At 43.1% G+C, this 20143-nt stretch overlaps 1 protein-coding gene across 5 annotated transcripts in view; it reads right to left on the minus strand.

The window, feature by feature from the left end:
• The window catches only part of MGLL (monoglyceride lipase), a 186762-nt gene that overhangs the window by 10971 nt on the left and 155648 nt on the right, over window positions 1-20143 (minus strand). For 3 of the 5 annotated variants that reach the window (XM_020981186.2, XM_020981187.2, XM_020981181.2), the window contains exons 6-7: window positions 18814-18891; window positions 14765-14854 (exon numbers count right to left, since the gene is read on the minus strand). In XM_020981186.2, the coding sequence (XP_020836845.1) occupies window positions 14765-14854; window positions 18814-18891 (168 nt within the window). The remainder of the gene's footprint in view (window positions 1-14764; window positions 14855-18813; window positions 18892-20143) is intronic. The other 2 variants (XM_020981180.2, XM_020981182.2) reach the window with 1 other exon arrangement.

The following is a 20143-nucleotide window of genomic DNA, read 5'->3' on the forward strand; positions in this document are numbered from 1 at the left end:
GGGAAGGTAGCCAGGTTGTGAAAGGCCTTGAATGCCAGATTAAATAGTTGGACTCTTTTTTGGTTTTGTTTTTGTTTTTGTTCTGGATAAGCAACAGAGAATCATTGGAGGTTTATAAACAATGAAAATGGAGTGAAATAAACATTTGCTGTTGTTGTTCAGTGTGTGTGTTTGACTCTTCATGACCCATTTAGGGTTTTCTTGGCAAAGATGCTGGAATAGTTTGTCTTTTTTTTTTCCTCCAGCTCATTTTACAGATGGGGAAACGAAGACAAACAGTGTTAAGTGACTTGCCCAGGGTCATACAGCTAGTAAGTGTCTAAGGATGCATTTGAACTCATGAAGCAGAGTCTTCCTGACTCCAAACCCAGTGCTCTATCCACTGAGCCATCTAGCTACCCAAAATAAACATAAAGGAAGATTAAGATGGGAGGGATTTGCAAGATACACCAGAGGAGGAAGAGTGTGTGAGCTGAGAAACTAGACCAGGCATGAGGTGGTAAGGGCCAGGAACTTGTTGGTGGCAGTGGGAGATGCTCAGGTCACTCTTGTATATATCCTGCTCTAGGTTTCATTTCTCATTAGCCACTGGCAAAAAGCCATTACCTGCCTTGCTGCCTGTGTGATTATGGCTGAATCACTTACTCTCTCTGGGCTTCCATTTCTTCATTTGCAAATGAAAGGGTTGGCCCAGACTCTTCTGAGATTCCTTCCAGCAATCTGGCTGTATTCTATGATCCTGCTTCCTGTTCAGAGGCATCAGGGAGTCACGGCATCCATCAGACTCGGGGACAGAAGCCCCAGTTTGCCCCTTACTAGCTGTATGACCTAAGCAAAGCCTCCTCCTTTCTCTGATTTCAGTTTCTGTAAAATGGAGCTGCTGAACTAGATGCTTACTAAGGCCCTTCCAACTCTAGATTCTATGATTGCTACAATCCGGCTCCATTGGCTTATTTGCTGGACCTGTCATGCTGACCTCAGTTTTACACGAACTTTTCTCCCTGCCTGGAATGCTTCTCCTCTTCCCTCCTGACTCCTGGCTTTCTCCAAGTCTCAGCTCAAACGTCACCTCTCGTAGGAGGTCTTTCTCAATCTCTCTCTCCCTCTATGACCCCTCCCAGGCTGGTGAGGAAGGGGCAAGGGTCCAGTAACACGGGCTGGGAGGCAGGGGCAGGCCCAGCACAACAGGACTGGCCGTAAGAGGCTTGGCTGGGTTCAGCGGGTGACATGAAAATGGGAGGGATGTCAGAGCCTCAGAGTCAGAAGGGACCATCTAGCCCAGCCAACCATGAGTCAGACTCACATACCTCCAAGGTGCTTGCTTGCATACCTCCAGGTTAAAGAACAAAGGGGCTTCAGTGAACAGCAAGCCCAATCACACCCACATGAAGGATATGACAGGGCAGGCACCAAAGCTGGTGGGATCTCGGGCAGCATCAACAGAAGCCCAGTGCCCACAACAAAGGAGACCATAGTCCAGTTGTCCTCTGCTCCAGTTCATTATCATAATAGCTCACTTAAGAGTTCACAACCCCTTGAGGTGGGTAGTGCAAGTCTTCTCCCCATTTTACAAGTAAGCAAACTCAGAACTTAAGTGATTTGCCCAGAGCCACATCATTAGTGTCAGAACACAGACTTGAACTTAGGACTTCTGACCACAAGTCTAAGATCTGGTTTCACCAGACAATGTTTAATTTGGCCATTTTCCTCAGTTTCTTTGGTCTTGTATCCTCAATGCCTAGCATAGTGCCTGGCACATAGTAGGCGTTCAATCAATACTTATTGATTGATTGACCTCAGGGCACTGAATTTGAGGAAAGACTTTCATGAGCTGGAGGGGATCCAGAGGAGGGTGATTTAAATGGCAAGAGCTGGATGGAGGAAATGAGGGAGAGACTGGCCTGGAGAAAACAAGATTTAGCAGATCTTTGGGTGTCCAAAAGGCTGTCAACTACTGACCTCCCTGGTTTCCTTAAAGTCTCAAATAAAAGCCTACCTTTTGCAGGAAGCCTTCCCCAGCCCCTCTTAATTCTAGTACTTTTCTTCTTTTAATTATCTCCTACTTATCCTGTATATAGCTTGCTTTGTATATATTTGTTTGTATATTGTTTTCCCATTAGATTGTAAGTTCCTTGAGGGCAGAGACTTTTGCCTCTTTTTGTATCCCCAGTGCTTAGCATAGTGCCTGGCACATAAGGCACTTAATAAATGTTTACTGATTGATTCTTGGCTCCAGAGGGCAGAATTAGGAACAGTGGGTAGAAGTTGCTGAGAAGAAGAATTTGGCTCGATAAGCTTCCTAACAATTAAATCTAATTGCTATAATAATAAGAAGAACAATAACAATAATAGCCAGCATTTATAGAGTACTGTAAGGTTTGTGAAGAGTTTGACAAATATTATCTTACTTGATTCTCACAACAACCCCAGGAGGTAAGTGCAATTATTATTCCCATTTTACCAAGAGGGAAACTAAGACAAACAGAGGTTAAGTGACTTGTCCAGGGTCACACAGCTAGAAGGGGTCTGAGGCTGGATTTAAACTCAGGTCTTCCTGACTCCAGGTCCAGAGTCCACTGGGCCACCGAACTGCCTATGTCCCAAAGCAGGATGGGGGCATTTTAGGAGGTAGCTAGGTCCCCATTTCTGAAGATGTTGCGAGCAGAGGCTAGATCTCTGGTCACATGTCAGGGAAAAGATTCTGCTCAAGAAAGGATCAGATTAGATGATGTCTAAGGTCCCCTCTTGCTTGAAATCTCTGGCCCTCCTAGAGCCACAATCTGGGCAGCAGATTTAGCCGCATTCCTTTCCATGCTTGGAAGCGGTCAAGAAAAACCAGGGTATTTGTGAATTGCCAGAGGAAAAAAAGGAGTGACTGAACAATGCACCACCATTGGATCATGTCTGTCCTACTCCCTGCCCCAGGACTGGTGCCAGGCCATCCATCTGGGGGCCCTCCACTGCTGAGTGGAGCTTGTGATGGTTTGAGTGTCTTGGGATGGGAGGTTATGTCTGGTTCTCTTGTTACAGAGCTTGAGGTTGGACGGCCTTCCAAGGTCAAGTTCCTAACCTCCCAGGCCTGCTCCTTCAAATTCCCTCAGGAGCTTTGCCCAGATTGGTTTTTAATGACCCACAGAAGATGCTGAGGGTCCCTCTGGAAGGTTGCTCCCTAGGTTAATGGTGCCAACAGCTTTACTGTCTTCCTGAGATGCAGTTCAAATTGTTTCTTGTCCTGGCCCACACTGGCCACTTCAGACAATGGCCTGTTTTGGGTCTGAGTTCCTGCCAAGCCAGCAGTGTCGTCAGCAGATGTGGGGGAAAGGGCAGGAGAGGAGATGGGAGGCGGACTTAGGACTGTGGGTGAAAGGACAAGAGACCATGTTGCTTAGAAGGAAGTAAAAGGGTTTCCAAAGAGCTCTTTCCACGCCAAATCTTTTGCTGCTGGCATGGTGAAAAGAGCCTTGGCCTTGGAGTCAGAGGACCTGGCTTGAGACCCTGGCTCCACCACTTATCTGTCTGCCTGCCACACACGGTGGTGCTAAGAATGCTTCCTATGCCTTAAAGGGCCAAAGAAAGGGGAATTGATCTTATTTCCCAGGGATTTTCAGTTCAACGAACCTTTATTTTTGCAATGCCTTTTTTGGGCAAGTTAAACTCAAAGACAGTCAATGGACAGTGTCTGGGCTTTGAGGATTTTAAAAGTAAAATCTCTTTGGAGAAAGAACTTTGAATGAATGAAACGGTAACCAATGATAAGGGCTGTTAGGTGGTGCTGCAGTGGATAGGGCACTGGGCGTAGAATCAGGAAGGCTCATCTCCATGAGTTCAAATCCGGCATCAGACAATTACTAGCTGTGTGACCCTGGGCAAGTCCTTTAACCCTGTTTGCCTCAGTTTCCTCACCTGTAAAATGAGCTGATGAAGGAAATGGCAAACTACTGCAGTATCCTTGCCAACAAAACACCAAAATGGAATCACCGAGAGTCCGATGTGACTGAAATGCCTGAACAACAACCAAAAAACCAATGCTAATACAGTTTCAGTCAATACCCTAGAAGTTTTCAATAAGGCCTTGACTGAATATAACTAAGGGACTGTCCCTGCTGCCAAATCTTAGGACTGTAGTTTTTCCATCTTACTTTATAATAAAAGGTATGGCATAGTGAATAGAGAGTTGGCCTTGGACCAGGGGCGTGTGGGTAAAATGTTTAACAGACAGCTCTCTGAAAAGTAGGGCATGCACTTTTAAGTTTAATCTGCATCACTAACATTTTCCCCATCACTTTTTTTTTTAACAGTTTCTAGACAATCAGCAGCACAATAAATCCAACCTTGATTTGTAACTTGTGATTTCTGGGGCATAAATGTTTACACCCAAAATTTAACCTCAGCTTGAGCCAGAGACACCTGGGTTCAAGTTCCATCTCTGACACATACTGACTGAATGACCCTGGCTAAATCACTTGTCAGTGTCCTAAGGTAACTCCAAAAGTATAAGATGCAGAGAAGGTGCCAACAGAGGGAGCTATGAGCTGGGATCTCCCCACATCTATGAAATCATAGATCTGGTCCAAAAAATAAAAACGCTCCTAGCATTCAATTAGATATCACTTTTAAATTAAAAGAGAAAACTAAGATCCATTTTCCTTACATTTTAATGGTCTGAGGGAGGTGGCACACGTAGCTATCAGACAGATAAGAACAACAATCAGTCTTTCAATGTGGTACTGTGTAAATTGTGCTAGATTTGGGGTGGGATGACCTGAGTTCAAATCCTGGCTTTCCCATTTGCTTCTGTAACTTTAGGCAAAGCAGATCCCCTTCACTGGGCCTCAGTTTCCTCCTCTGTGAAATATGGGGGTGGAAGATAATAATCATAGTTAGAATGTATGTAGCCTATTTGGAATCTGCAAGGTTTGCAAAACTCTTTACAGTTATTATCTTTGATTTTTACAACAACTCAGAGGCAGAGGTGCTATTACTATCTCCATTTTACAGAGAAAGAAACTGAGGCAGGCAGTGATTAAGTGACTTACCCAGGATTACATAGCTAATAAGTGTCTGAGATCTTTCTGACTTCAAGTCCAGGCCTCTATCCACAGCTTCACCAACTGCCAATGATCTCTTAGGTTCTCTAATCTACGATCTTGTGATTCTTTGAATGGGAAATAAGAACATAAACCTTGTTTGCAATAGAGTGTCAGTGGGTGGTATCACATAAATAATTACGTGAAATATTTGCAGACTATAAGCACTGGATGAAGACTCAGACTGAGGTTTGTTGCTGAGAGTAACCATTGGGCAACAATGGGAAATTCACTGTCGCTCTCTGGGTCTCAGTTAAGACACTCTGTCCTAAATGATGGGGTTGGACTAGAAGAACTTCAAGAATCCTTCTATCTAGAACATTTTATGTTCTCAGGACCCTCCCAATTTTACCATTTCATGTGCCAAACTCTTCCAGTTCTGAGATTCTCTGTTCTAAGGCCCCTTCCAGCTCTGACATTTTGTCATCTAAGTTCCTTTATTATTATAACATTTCATGTTTTAAGATTTCCCCTTCCATCTGAAGCATTCCATATTTTAAGGCCCCTACTAGATCCTTCCAGCTCTGACATTCTATGTTTCAATTTCCTTCTACTTATAATTTCTGTTCTAAGATTTCTTCTCACTCTGATATTCTCTGTTCCAAAGTCCCCTCCCAGACCTGACATTTCATGTTCTAGGGTCCTCCACCAGCTCTACCATTCTATGTTATAGGGTTCTTCTCTGCTCTGACACTCCACGTTCAAAGGCCCTCCCAATTCTGACATTCCATGTTCTAGGGTCCTCCCCCAGCTCTAACTTTCCATGTTCTAGAGTCTTTCTAAGCTTTGACATTCTATGTTCTACTTGGAGGAGCTGGCTGACAAGCCTATATGGGTATCAGTAGTACTTCAGTGTTCACTGGAGTGCTAAGCTTCTAGATGGTATACTGGCAGACAGCCCAGTCTTATTAGAGGTTGCTTTACATTTTTCATGTTGGTGAGTCTGACTTCCCTCTCAGCTGTACAAGAGACAAGAACTCAAAAAAATTTAAAACATCATAGCCCAGACAAATTGTGTGAGATATAATAATGACATGGGTTTTTGCAGAGAATTACCTTTCCATATTCATGGCAAGGGATTGATGTTTTTTTCTGGGAGTGTGGGATGAGAGCATTCTCAGAAGCTGAGCTTACCTATAGCCTGAGGACCTAACATGACACTTAAGAAAGCCCCCTTTACTTAGACTGCAAAGAAAACATTGCAGTGAAGAAAGCTTCCTGCACAGGGAAAGAGTCTGACACCCTATGGTTTCCAGGCAGTCTCCACTCCAAAACAGGGTGTAGAATAAGGTAACTTGATGTTCTACTCTCTTAGCCAAATCAGAATATCCCAACACCAGTGGCAACGAGTGACCATAATCTCTGGATATGAGATCATGGCATTTAGAGCTGGAGGCCATCTAGTCCAATCTTCTAATTTTATAGAAAAGGACACTGAGGCCTAGCAGGGTTAAGTGAATGCCCCAGGCTCACACAGGTAGAAAGAAGCAAATTTGGGATTCTAAACAATGTTTTTACCACTACACCCCATGGTCTTTGGTGAAAGAAACATCCATTACGAACAAGGGATTCTGTCCTAAGGGATGCTACAGTTTGATGGAGGAATGTTTGGTAATGGATTGTTGATTAGAAAATTAGATAGGGCTAACCTAAACTGAAGGCTTGATTTTAAAGACAGGCCATTTAATCAAACGCATAGAGATCATTTATTATTCTTGTAAAACATCACTTTTTGAAGATCAAAGTTAAAGCCACTGGATAGTCTTACATTTACTAGAGGGCACCAAGATTTAGCAAAATGTCTAGAAGTAACCTATCACAGAATACTCCAGATAAGGGATTGTTGAGAGTTGTCTGACCCATAGAGACACAGATCTTAGAGTTGGAAGGACTGCGGCTTTCAAGTCGGAAGAGACATTAGAAATCATTGTTTAGCTCATCTCCCTCCCATTTTAAAGAGGATGAAACATCTTCAGAGAGGGTCAATGATTTCCCCCAAGGTTTAGGATTTGAACCCAGGTCCTCTCACTGAAAAGCCAATGCTTTCATCACATTGCCATCCCTCACACTGCCATCCTTTTTTTAAAGTTGTTGTTCAAACCTGTGCTTTCATCACCATTGCAGAGCTCTTCGTGAAGAAACTTCCTTTACTAATGCAGACCAGTAACTCTTTTGCAATTTATCATCTCAAAGAGATGTCTGAGAAACCGACAAGTTAAGTGGCTTACCCAGTGTCACAACATGCTTTGGAGATAGAATTTGAACCCAGGTCAACCCGACTTAGAGTTCAGCCCTCTATCAGTTATACACCATACTGTCTTCTCATTTTTCCTTAGAGGAATGCTAAAGATGATCTAACCCAAGCTCCCATTCCACACAGGAAACCCACTTTGCAACGTTCCTGACAGCATCTGGCCTCAGCTTGAATACTTCCAGTGATGGGGAGGTCATTACCCATTGAAGTAGCTTTTTTCATCATTGGGTCACTGTAATTATTAGGGGTAGCTGGGTGGTACAGTGGATAGAGTGCTGGGCCTAGAGTCAGGAAGAGTCATCTTTGTGAGTTCAAAGCTGACCTCAGACACTTACTAGCTGTGTGACCCTGGGCAAGTCATCTGTAAAATGAGAAGGAAACGGCAAATCACTCCAGTATCTTTGCCAAGTGTGGGGTCACAAAGAGTTGGACATGACTAACAGCGGAGCAACAACAAAATCATTAGAGAGAAATGTCTTATACTGAGACATAGCTACTGATCACTCCTGGTTCCGACCTCTTGCATTGATGCCTTTAACTCTTTTTATCATGTGGTCCCCTAAATCTTCTCTGTTTCTGGCCAAACACCGCTGCCCCCTTTGTTCCATCACTCTTCCTTTGGAGGCCTGAACAGCTCCTTTCCCACTGAGGCCAATGCTGAAAGTCGGCTGTCCCTCACAACGAATGGTTCCTGACATTTTATAAAGATACAGAAATAACAGCTGATATAGCCCCAGAGTAACTCTAGAAGACAGAGAGGAATCAGCTGCTTGGTCAGTGGACAGCTACTCACACCCTCCAGCCAAGGTTTCCAGCTGCAGTCAGTTGCCTAAAATTGTTCTGGGAATTTATATGGTACCAAGTGAGGAGTTATAGTCTTCCTTTTTCCTAATTCTTTTTCTTTTTTTTTTTTTTGTGTGTGAGGCAACTAGGGTAAAGTGACTTGCCCAGAGCCACACAGCTAGTAAGTATTATGTGTCTGAGGTCACATTTGAACTCGGGTCCTCCTAACTCTAGGGCTGGTGCTGTATCTACTGTGCCACCTAGCTGCCCCCTTGTTCCTAATTCTTGACCTTAGAATCCTAGAATCAAACAAGCCTCAATTTCTGAATCCCAAGTTGGCAAAGGACATTCATGAAAATAAGCACTAAGCTACAGGGCTGGGGGACAGGGAGGCCTGGATTTTAATCCTGCCTCTTTCATTAACTGGCTGTGTGACTGCGGGCAAGCCATTGCCTCTTTTTAGAACTCAGTTTCCTTATCTCTAAAATGAGAAGGTTAAAGTAGGTGACCTCTGTGGTCTTTTCTAGCCCAAAGATTCTATGTTCTAGCAGCCTTACTTGGGGAGCTCAGAGAACTTTAACAATTTTTCCAGGGTCACAGAGAAACACTCCAAATCCAGTGTTATGGATAGAGTACTGGATTTGGAGTCAGGAAGACTTGGGTTCAAATCCCAGTTCTGATACTTTCTCTGTGACCCTGGGTAAATCACTCAAACTCTCTGAGCTCCTCAAATAAGGTTGCTCAGTGGTGCAGTGGATAGATGCCAGACCTGCAGTTAGGAAGACTTGAACTCAAATCCAGCCTTAGCTACATAGTAGCTATGTGACACTGGGCAAGTCACTCAACCTTCGCCTGCCTTTATTTCCTCATCTGTGAAAAGGGGATGATGACAACAGCACCTACCTCCCAAGGTTATTGTGAGGATCAAATGAGACAGTATTTGTAAAGTGCTTTGTGAACTTTAAAAAACAATGTAAATGCTAGCTGTTATTATTAGATTATATATATGCAAAGAGCTTTTCAAACCATAAGGCACTGAATAAATGGGAGCTGTCCCTATTCTCCAGCCTGATCCAGCCTTTGCTTGGAGTCCATCAGTTTGTTGGGCTCAGGGAGCAGCTGAATTCAAGGCTGGCTCCTATCTATTTTATCAAAGTCAATAAGGGAAGGGCTCTGGGGGGGAAACATCAAAAGGGGGCAGGTAACTGCATTGACAGACATTCTATTCCCATGGAGTAAAATAATGGAACTCAATTCACATAAGCTGTCTTCCTCTCCCCCACACCCCCCCAATCAGCCACCCCCATACAATGCAGCACATGTCGAGAGATGTTCTAATGGGCTTCAGATTGTGGATTTTTGTTGTTGTTGTTGTTGTTTTAAGCAACAAAGAATTTTTAGCTGCAGCAAACAGACACATCTTTTGTGTGGATTATAAAATACGAGTGATGGATGTTTTTAAGCTCAAAACGGCTAAGAAAAACAGTCTTTATTAGAAGGGTAATGATCCTTGCAAGGAGGGAGTTTCTGCAGAAAGCTGTGTGGGAGGGAAGGGGTTAGCTTTAGCTGTTGGATGGCTTAGTTAGAGTTCTCAGTATTTCCAGTCTTTCACTGTCATGGCAGAAGCCTTTCTGAAGGGATTGGACAGTGACCAAGGGGGGCCTGAACCCAGGTCTTTGGAAAATACCTTGTGGACTGGTCTGTGGGGAATGATGGAGAAAGATCTATTACGTATGGCTGGAAACTGGTCCCTGTTTGTGTTAAGAAGATGGGGGGAACCAGAAGGAGGGAGGGGGAAATTCTAGATGGAAAACGAAGTAAGCAAAAGTTATTGACTTGTAACTATGACTTGCATACATATAACTCACCATATGGCCTGCCTGTTGTGAATATAAACTAGTAAGAATGCTCTTGGAGGATATCCCAAAGATATTTATAGAGGGCAGAAAGCTGGTTCTGGAAGAGGAATATATTTGACATGTAAATAATGAATGTCCCTAGGACACCATGCACTCAGAAACTGTCTTATCGTAGCTACTACCAGAGCGCTTAGAGTCTCAGCTAAAATGTTTCAGCTTTGAAACAAATCAGTGGATCTGATCTTAAAGCACTTGGATATATATTGATTGCTTGAGGAGGGAAGAAGCCTTCTCCTTCAAAAGCAGCCCTCCTCCAATAAAGTTGACCAAGGTCACCTAGAACAATTTCATGGGTTCCCAATGGGAGGAATTGAGTCATTTATCCCACTCATATCATTCAGTAGGTAGCCTGTAAGCTCCCTGAGAGCAGGAATTGTTTGTTGTTTGTATATATAAAGTGCCCAATTCAAGATCCTTGTATGTGACAGGTGCTTACGAGATTTATGGTGAGAAGTAAAGTGAAATCTGAAGAGTGCCCCTGCAAACAGAATGCTTAATCCAGGGTCCTAACCTACTTTTCCTGCATTTTATGAAATGTCAGAGCTGGCAGGGAACTTAACAAAACCTGCACCAGAGGGGACTTCAGGACAGAAATGTTAGAGCTAGAAGGGACCTTGGAACACAGAACATTAGAGCTGGAAAGGACCTTAAAACAGAGTGTTATTGGAGTTGGGAAGGACCTCAGAACACAGGATGTTACAGTGATACTAGAAAGGACTTCAGAGTCCATCTGGTCCGACCTTCACATTTTACAGATCAGAAAACTCAGGACTGCAGGGGTGAATGTTTACCTAGCATCATATCTTGCACCCTAAACACAGAGTCTGATTTTGAAATGACCTTGTGGAACATTGTTGATGCACGGAGACTGAGCTGTTCTCTGGAGCCACTATTCTGATTCTCACCCACTTTGAACATCTGTTGGTGTTGTTGTTCAGCGGTGTCTGGCTCTTCATGACCCCATTTGGGTTTCTCTTGGCAAAGATACTGGAGCAGCTTTGCCATGTCCTTCTCCAGCTCATTTTATAGATGAGGAAACTGAGGCAAACTGGCTTAAACGACTTGCTCAAGGTCACACAGCTAGTAATTATCTGAGGTTAGATTTGAACTCACAAAGAAGAGTCTTCCTGACTCTAGGCCCTGCACTCTATCCACTGTGCCACCTAGCTGCCCCTTTAACACCTGTGGAGGCACACGAATTACCTCTGGCAAGATTTTCACTGAGCCCAGGCAGGGCAGCCTCTCTGTGGGTCGGCAGCTGCCAGAACAAGAAAGATCATAACACTTGGTTGGATTCCTTGGGTCTGTTGCAAGGTAGTTTGCCAAAGAGTTCCCAAAAGATCCCACTTTGGACATTCAAAGGACAAAGCAAAATCTGATTACAAAGAGATTTCTAAACATCTCTCTCCTATTCGAAATGCCCTTACGTCCTGTTTGAGAATCTTGCTTCACTGTAGCGAGTTGGAGAAACATGTTCTCCATTTGTCATTTCTATGGTCTTTGGGAAGTCTATCTATAGTCAAATGGTTTGCTTAGGGAAATAGTGATGAGCTCTTACCCAAACGAGCCATATCATGACCTGATGTTCCAACCAAAAACTCTGGCTATCAGGCTTTCCCTGGAATATGTTCCTTTTCCTGTCTTTGTTCACTTCAAAGCTAATAACAGAATACTCAAGGGAGACACAAAATTTACAGCCTACTGGCTCACCATCTAACCTAATGAACAAAAAAGAGGAATGTACTAAATGAAGAAGAGCTTGGGTCAGTCTTGGTCCTTATCTTACTCAGGCACTGCTTTCGTGCATATTCACAACTGGGGAATTCATGAAGACCTTTGAACCAATGACACCATTTACCTGGCCAGCCAGAAAGCTGGAGCATTAGCAAGAAAGGAGACAGGGATGGATGGAGAGATGGCAGGACCTGCCTGCCACACTAATACTGTAATTTTACTTTCGTCATCACCATCATCATCATCATCATCACTATCCTCCTCCTTTTTCTCCTCCTCTCCTTCCTCCAAATTTTGAAAGTACTTTTTGAAAGTTTATAAAGCTCTTTCCTTGCAACAACCCCGTGAGTTAGAGTTGTTGAAGGAATGGTGAATTTAGAGAGGAAATAGGTTCTAATTCTGTCTCTATTAGATGAACTTCCCACCTCTAAATCCATAATTCTCTAATAACCGAGGGCTCCTTCAGCTCAAAATCCCATGAAGCTAAGAATTCATGGAGTCAGAGGACGTAGGTTTGAATCTTTATGAATTTTCCTTTCTCCAGGTCTCACTTTCCTCATCTTTCAAATGAAGAGATTATTAGGTGACTAATGAGGTCTCTTCTAGTTCTAAATCTGATGATCCTCTTAGCCTCATTTTACAGGTGAGGAAACAGGCTCAAAGAAAGAAGTAATTTGCCCTGGGTCAAGCAGCTAATAAATGCCAGAGCAGGGACATAACCTCAAGATTCCTGACTCTGAGTCCAAAGGTCTTCCAACAACACCACACTGACACTCTGGCTTGCCTCAAAAAGCCCTGGATTTCATTCCACTTGATATTCTTCTTGTTGTTCGGTCATGTTGGACTCTCTGTGATCTCATTTGGGGTTTTCTTGATGAAGACACTGGAGAGGTTAGGAAACGGAGGCAAACAGGCTTACATGACTTGCTCAGGGTCATTCAGCTAGTAAGTGTCTGAGACTAGATTTGAACTCAGGAAGATGAGCCTTCCTGACTCCAGGCCTGGCACTCTATCCACTGAGCCACCAGCTAACCCTTAACATCACTTGATATTAAATTAAAATCCAGATGTCAACCCTTTTAATGCAAGACTACTACAGCTCTTTCATTTTCTTCTTTCAGTCTCACCCACATTTTTTTTTAGGTGCAGAAATAAACAACCTTTAGTCTACACCTGGATGCTTCCTCCCCGAGAGATTTTTCTTTGTTGTGCTATCAGTGCTGTTGCTAAGATAATTGGCTTTAATAGGAATTTTTCATCCAAGGAAGAGCTATTACTATGAACATCCCCAGATGGGGCTCTTTTCTTCCAAGCTGCAGACATAGTCAAGATCATCAAGTCACATAGATGGGACTACATCTTTTCCCATAAATCTAATCTAGGAGATTAAATAACTTCAAAGTAGATTGGGTAGGGCTGTGCTTAGACTGAAAATGATCAGAAATATTTACAGGATTAAACTGAGTCATGTTTCAAGCTCACAGCTCTACAATTCTTCAAGATTTACAGAAGGTGCTTTCTGAACAGTGGTCAGGTAAGATGGACAGTGTAAATACTCTTACCTCCATTTTACATATGAGGAGATCAAGGCTAAGACAAGTGGCATGACTTGGTTTGCCCATGATCACCCAGCCAGGAATCGTGATTTGAGCCTGTGTCTAGATTCCAAGTCTAGCATTCTCAAAGCCTAGAACTGAATGCTCACTAAAGAAGGGGGCAGATCAATTTAATGGCATTCCATAGTGAAGTTGAGGCTCAATGGAGCTGAACCACCTGGAAACTTGGAGTTTTTCATTCAAGCTCAGATTAAAAGGACCCTATGAGTTAGAGCTGGAAAGAAACTCAGAGATCACCTAGTCCAATCCTCGCCAATTTATAATGGAAGAAATAAGCCTGAAGAAATAAAGTGATTTACCCAAGGTCACCCAGTGACAGACCCAGAATCCAAACCTAGGTCTTCTGACCCTAAACCTAGAGGTCTTTCCATTCTGGAGAGTGGTAACATTGCATCACGTATCTACACTAGCTCATTATGCTCTCCTAGAATGACAGACTATACACTATTTTGTTCTATGAATGTATTCTATGGGGTCAATCATATACACCTGTAGTAAAAATGTGATTTGTAGTCTTCTGCCATAAAACAAAAATTTCTTGAGAGCAGGGACTATTTCATCTTTGTATTTACATCTCCAGAGCTTACTCAGTTCCAGGCACAGAGTAAACACTTAATAGATGCTTGCTGAATGCCTTTCCTCCTGTTACTTTCCATCTGTTGTATAGCTATTTTGCATATCTCTATTTATGTACATAGGAATACAGATGGAAAGACCATCTAGTTGAAAACCCTCATTTGCACATGGGGAAACTGAAACCCCAGGAGGTTAAGTGATTTGCCCAGGTTCACACAGGTAGTGAGAATCAGAGGTGGGATCTGAACCCAGGTCCTCTGACTCAAGAATCAGTAAACACTTTCTTCTGTAAACACGTGTTTCTCCCATCAATAGCTAATAATAATAATAAGAATGATGATGATGATGATGATTACAATGACGATAGCTAAAATTTATATGGCACCAATTATTTGCCAGGGACTTTACAATTGTTATCTCATTTGACCCTTACCATAACACTGGGAGGCAAGTGATATTACTATTCTTATTTTACAAATGAGGAAACTGAGGTAAACAGAGTCAGGTTCACACAACTAGAAAGTGCCTGAGGCTGGATTTGAATTCAGGTCTTTCTCATTCTAGGCACCACCTACCTGTCCCAGGATATAAGCTCTTTGAGAGCAGGGACCATTTTTCCTTTTTCTTTGTACCCCAGCACTTAGTAATGTTCCTGGCACATAGCAAGCAAATGAGGGTGTGATTGGGAGAGCCAACTAACAAGTCAGGGGTAGACAGGTGATTGTCTACCTTAATCTGTTGTCATTATTAATAACCAACAAGATACCTTCATTAAAGATTTCCAGAGAAGCTCACCTCGGTCTTATTTCGGGAAATCACATTGGAGTCTATGGATCCTAGGGACAGGTTGGGGAGAACAAGGTTGAGAACTTTCGCAGCGAGGACCTAGGTGGGAAGAAACAAGTCAGAGTGAGGAAACAGTGGGATTGTGGCAGGAACAAACATCCCCAGAGTGGCAGTTTACAGTAAATTGTGGAAAATGCCACCAAAGCTGAACATCTGCCAGGTTCACGTCCTGAGATTGAACACTCTGCAAGCAATGTTCTCGAGGGCTTGGCGCATTCTAATTTACACAGCTGCAAACCAGCTTTGGCTCTTGGCCACTGTGGGTGAGCTGAGGAGAAGCTTTTGCCTGACTTGCTGCAGTTGCATACACAGACACACACACACACACACACACACACACACACACACACACACACACGAGCTCCTTGCTAAATTTATTTTCCATGATTGCCCTTCCCACAGTCATTCAGTGATTCTACAACCATGCCTGGTTCCTTTGGCTGTACTCTTGATGAGAAGCAATTTCCCGTGGGAGCCTGGCCACAAACAGCAAAAGGTACATGACCCTGATTTGAGGAATTGATTGGCTCTGGGTCACCCAAGACCACTCAGAATCAGATACCCACAGACTGTTAGAGCGGAAAGGGATCACCCAGTCAAATCACCACCTCATTTCATAGACGAGAAAGCTGAGATTTAGAGAGAGAGATGAAGTGACTTATCCAAAGTCTTACTGCTAACATACAGATTTTATTAGAAAATCCTGACCCAGAAAGAGATAATCTTTTCCCCCCCTAAATATACAGCTTCACAGACTTAGAGATGTCAGACTTTAATGGTCACCTAGTCTAATCCACTCATTTTACAGATTAGGAAACTGAGGGTCAGTGCAGAAGTGGCTTGTCTGAAGTCACCCAAGTAATGAGTAGTACAGTGAGTTATCAAACCCAGCTCTTCTCTGGCTCCAAATCCTCTGCTTTCCCCCCCATCACTCCCTTGGTGCCTCCAATAACTTCATTTAACACATGAGGAGCTAGGAGTCAGAACAAAGAAGCTGCAGAACACATTGGACTTCATCCAGTCCTGTGCTCTTTCTACCAAGTCTTCTGAATCCCTCATCTAAGTCACATGTAGTCTGAGCATCTCTGATCTTGGGTCAGTGTTCTTCTAATCAGAAAGTGATGATGTTATTTTTCTGTCATTTCAGTTGTGTCCAACTCTTCATTGACCCCATTTGGGATTTTACTGGAAAGATACTGGTTTGCCATTTCCTTCTCCAACTTATTTACAGATGCGGAAACTGAGGCAAATAGAGTTAAGTGACTTGCCCAGGGTCATACAACTAGCGAGTGTCTGAGGCCAGCTTTGAACTCAAGAAAATGAGTTTTTCTGACTCCAGGCTCAGCACTCTATGCATTATGGTTCGCCTTAGAATAGGCAAACATCTCACTGCTGACACTTGTTCTTTTACTGTCCTTTACTTTCCTCTTGTTTCAGGAGGGTGAAGAAGCACCCTGTTTCTAGATCAATTCTGTTCAAATTTTCAGACAGAGGTTGTGTTAAGCTCTGGAGAGTTTCTGGGCTCTTGGGTATGAAAGGTGCTGTTTCAAAAGTGAGCTGTGAGAAAAGGAAGCTGCTTTGCTGAAATTAGAACAGCTCTAAAGGAGGGGAGTGAAGGAGAAACAGCGAAATTCTTTGCAAATGTCACCCCCCCTTCCCGGAGGCAACCTGCTGTCCTCACTAAGCCAGGGAACCTTTCCCCAATCAGGGACTCCAGAGGCACCTAAGGAGAAATCAAAAGTTATTCATGGCTGAAATCTAAATCCATTTCCAGCATTTTCTGCTTGAAATGAGCCTGCATATTTATTCATGAAAGACATTGTGGTGTAGGAGACAACACACTAGCCTTAGAATTAGGACAAATGGGTATATGTCCAGTTGGACTATCAGCCTGGTAGCTGAAACCGTAGCTCACCCTCATCCCTACCCCTGCATCTCACATCCCACTTAGAGCCACCAGTACCCATCAACCAAGAAAACAAAGCAGAATGAGAAGTTTATGACATGGATTTTTTTTTTTGCCACCACCTGATTTCCTTTGGGTTCTAGGCACACAGATACTAAGATGCATACAGAAATATATATTTACCTAGGTACTTATACCTAGGTATGAACAATTCTCAACTATTCCTTCCTTTTTTAAAACCAAAATGTTTAGTAAAGAAAAGCACCAAAGAACAGTGTCATCTTCCCAAAGGATAGTAAATATATGTGAGTAGACAAAGATGATAATGACAACAAATCTTAAAGTGATGCTTAGCTTCTGCTAAGGTTCAGAAGTGAAGCTGCCCAAACCAAACTCCACCTGGCTTGTGAGAGTAAATTGGAAAGTGAGCAGGGATATGAGAATGATGGCTAGAGAAATGTTTCTACTCCCATGAAATTGACTTACTCCCTCATCTTCCTCTTATTTTATGTGCAGGGAAAATTGAAAACGGGAAAATTTCTGCACTGCTGGATTTTTTTTTAAGGAAGAGATCTTCATAGAAAAGAAAAGAAGCTAATTTCCTTAAGATAGATGCTTTATTATAGCAAAATTAATCATGGGAGGCCTCCATTCTCTGCGGTGAGGATGTATGAATCCTCGTCACCCTGAGATTTATTAGGCACTGAACACCCCCACTGCTAGGTGGGACATTCCAAGCTCCTTATGGGTACTCTGACTAGATGTGCTTTCAATGGTCCATTACTTTCTTGAGCACAAACAGAAGGGATCATTATGATGATGCATCACTTGTAGTACTTCACAGAGAAGGTGGATGGGTCACTGAATCCATTTAAGTACTATATCTTTTGAAAAAGCCACATAGGTAAGTCATTTTCTGTCTTTCCAAGGTGGTTAGTGTGAGCCAATTCCTGGGGGTGAGGGGTGGGAGTGGGGGTGGGGAACTGCTGAAAGGATTCTAGGCTGCTTCCTTAAGAATGAGGTCATAACAGTGAAACTACAATCATAGCTCTTACAGTTGAAGAATGGGGGAAATGCTGGTGTCATAGCAACGAGAGCTGCATAGTCAATTATATATGTATATGACAGCTAGCATCTTTCAACGACTGCAATGTGAATGAGGAGGTTATGGTATTTGTTAGGGGTCTTTCCAGGCAGGGCATTGAGCTGGACATTTCACATGCCACAACAAATAAGGGGAAGGAAGGAAAGAAGCATTTATTAAGCTCCTACTATGTGTCAGGCATCATGCTTTACAAATATTCTCTCATTTTATCCTCACAACAATCTTGGGAGATAGATGCTCTTATGATCCCCATTTTACAAGTGAGGAAACTGAGGCAGACAGAGGTTAAGTGACTTGCCCAAGGTCACATAGCTAATAAGTGTCTGAGGCTGCATTTGAACTCAGGTCTTCCTAACTCCAGGCCCAGTGTTCTATCAACTGTGCCGCCTGCTGCCTCATGATAATAAGAGATAGTGCTTACCCTCAGAAGAACTCAAGTTTTCAGAGGGAGAACTTAGCCCTAGAGTAGGAATGTTTTTGTCAAATGCAAAAGGCATTCCCCATCCCTATTTTCTGTCGCTATTTAAGATTTTTATTCTCATCATATTTTATCTGTTTCATTATCATCACATTCCAGGTAGAAAGAAAATGGCTGCAAGAAGAGGGGAGGGAGATTTAAGCAGAATGAGTGGAAGATGCTGAGAGTCCCAGAATGAGAGAAGAGATCCAGAAGGGGGCAAAAGGTCCCGAGGGGTGAAGAGGGCAGTAAGGTGGGATGCCAAGAGGCAGGGGGAAGAAAGGGACACCACGGATATCATTGGTCGGTTTTCCAACAGACACACCCCACAAAAGATGAAGTGAATTGTAACCAGACGTGGCTGCAACGAACCCAGTGGCTTTGGTGCTGCTCCTCCAAAATCATCTGCTTCTGGCTCATCACTTCCCAAATTCAACAGCTGTCTCCCCAGGGCCTCAGTTGCAGAGTGAAGGAAGAAGGAAGGGAGACAGGGAAGAGAATGATAGAAGGTTGTTGGTGCTGAAGCTTACCCAAATAATGTATGGACTCCAATGAGCTGCTTTGGCTGTTACCGAATGCAATATTCCTTTCAAGTCTTGCAATGATTCCTGGAATAGTTGTGGAGAAATCCCAAAAAGCCAAGTTCAGCAAGTGGCCAGCACCACAGAGAGGTAACTATCTCCTTGAGAAGAGAACCTATCCATAAGGCCAGCTAAGGGTCTAATACAGAGAAATAATAAGGAAGGCTAAACCTCTTCCTGATTATATTTGTTCATTTCTAGCATTGATTCACTCTACCTATTAATAATGTAGATGACATAAGGACTGATGATGAAAGTGTCGAGCTCATTTAGAGCAGTGGCTTCAGGGGGAAATGTTGGACTCATGTCGTTATGCCTAATGAGGCCACATCCAGAAGAATCTAAATGTTTTTGTTTCCTTCCAATTTGTGCATAAAAGGACTGTCACCCATGGAAGAAGAAACAATTTCCACAAGCCAGAGAACACATGACTGAGTAAACTAATCCAGCTTTCTGATTAGTGAGAAACTCCAGCAGGGCAAGGAGCCCTTCTACATGTTGGAGAAAAAGAAGGCTGGAATGATAATTCGACGGCATCCTAACTTGTTCCTGATATCAGTGAAGCTCCTGCCACTCCAGGTACTGTAGACATTCACAAAGGCCTATTGATCCAAAAGGTTTTAATAGCTCCCTGAGATCATTTTTAAACCTGTGATGGTTGAAAGGTAATTACAATAACTATAACTCTAAATGCAGTTTAGGAACAAATGGACAAGCTACAAAAGTGGCTATAGGAAGCTCAGGATTTCACAGTATCAAAGGATCCTGCGGCCTTTGACAGTCATAGCATCACGTATCCTGCTATATTGGAGGACAGTCAAAATATCTCTGAATTGGAAGGCCTTAGAGATTATTTAATCCCACCTAGGAAACTGAATCCAGCAAGAGAGATAGTCAGGCATTGGATTCTAGACATGCAAAGAATTGGCCCTCTAGACAACAGAAAGTCAGTGCTAGAAGGTTCCTTGAGAAGTCATCAGGGAGATGTGGGATGTGGTAGATGCCATCGAAATTTTGAAGAGCTGCCATGTAAATAAAAAATTAAATCTGATCTCTGCTTGGCCCCAGAGCAGTGGGTGAAATTTGCAAAGAGTCAGATTTAGGAAAAGCAAAACAAAGTACAAATTTTCCTAACAATTAGAGCCATTCCACAGTAGGATGGAGGAGGGAGAGGTAGTGGGTTCTCCCTAACTGGAGGTCTTTATGCAGAGCTGAATGGAGCTCTTCTTCAGAGGCAGTTGGGTGAGATCACCTAAGAGATCTCTTCCGACTTTGTGAT

This window comes from Phascolarctos cinereus, unplaced genomic scaffold (assembly GCF_003287225.1).
Source record: "Phascolarctos cinereus isolate Bilbo 61053 unplaced genomic scaffold, phaCin_HiC Scaffold_4;HRSCAF=312, whole genome shotgun sequence".
Classification (NCBI taxonomy): domain Eukaryota; kingdom Metazoa; phylum Chordata; class Mammalia; order Diprotodontia; family Phascolarctidae; genus Phascolarctos; species Phascolarctos cinereus.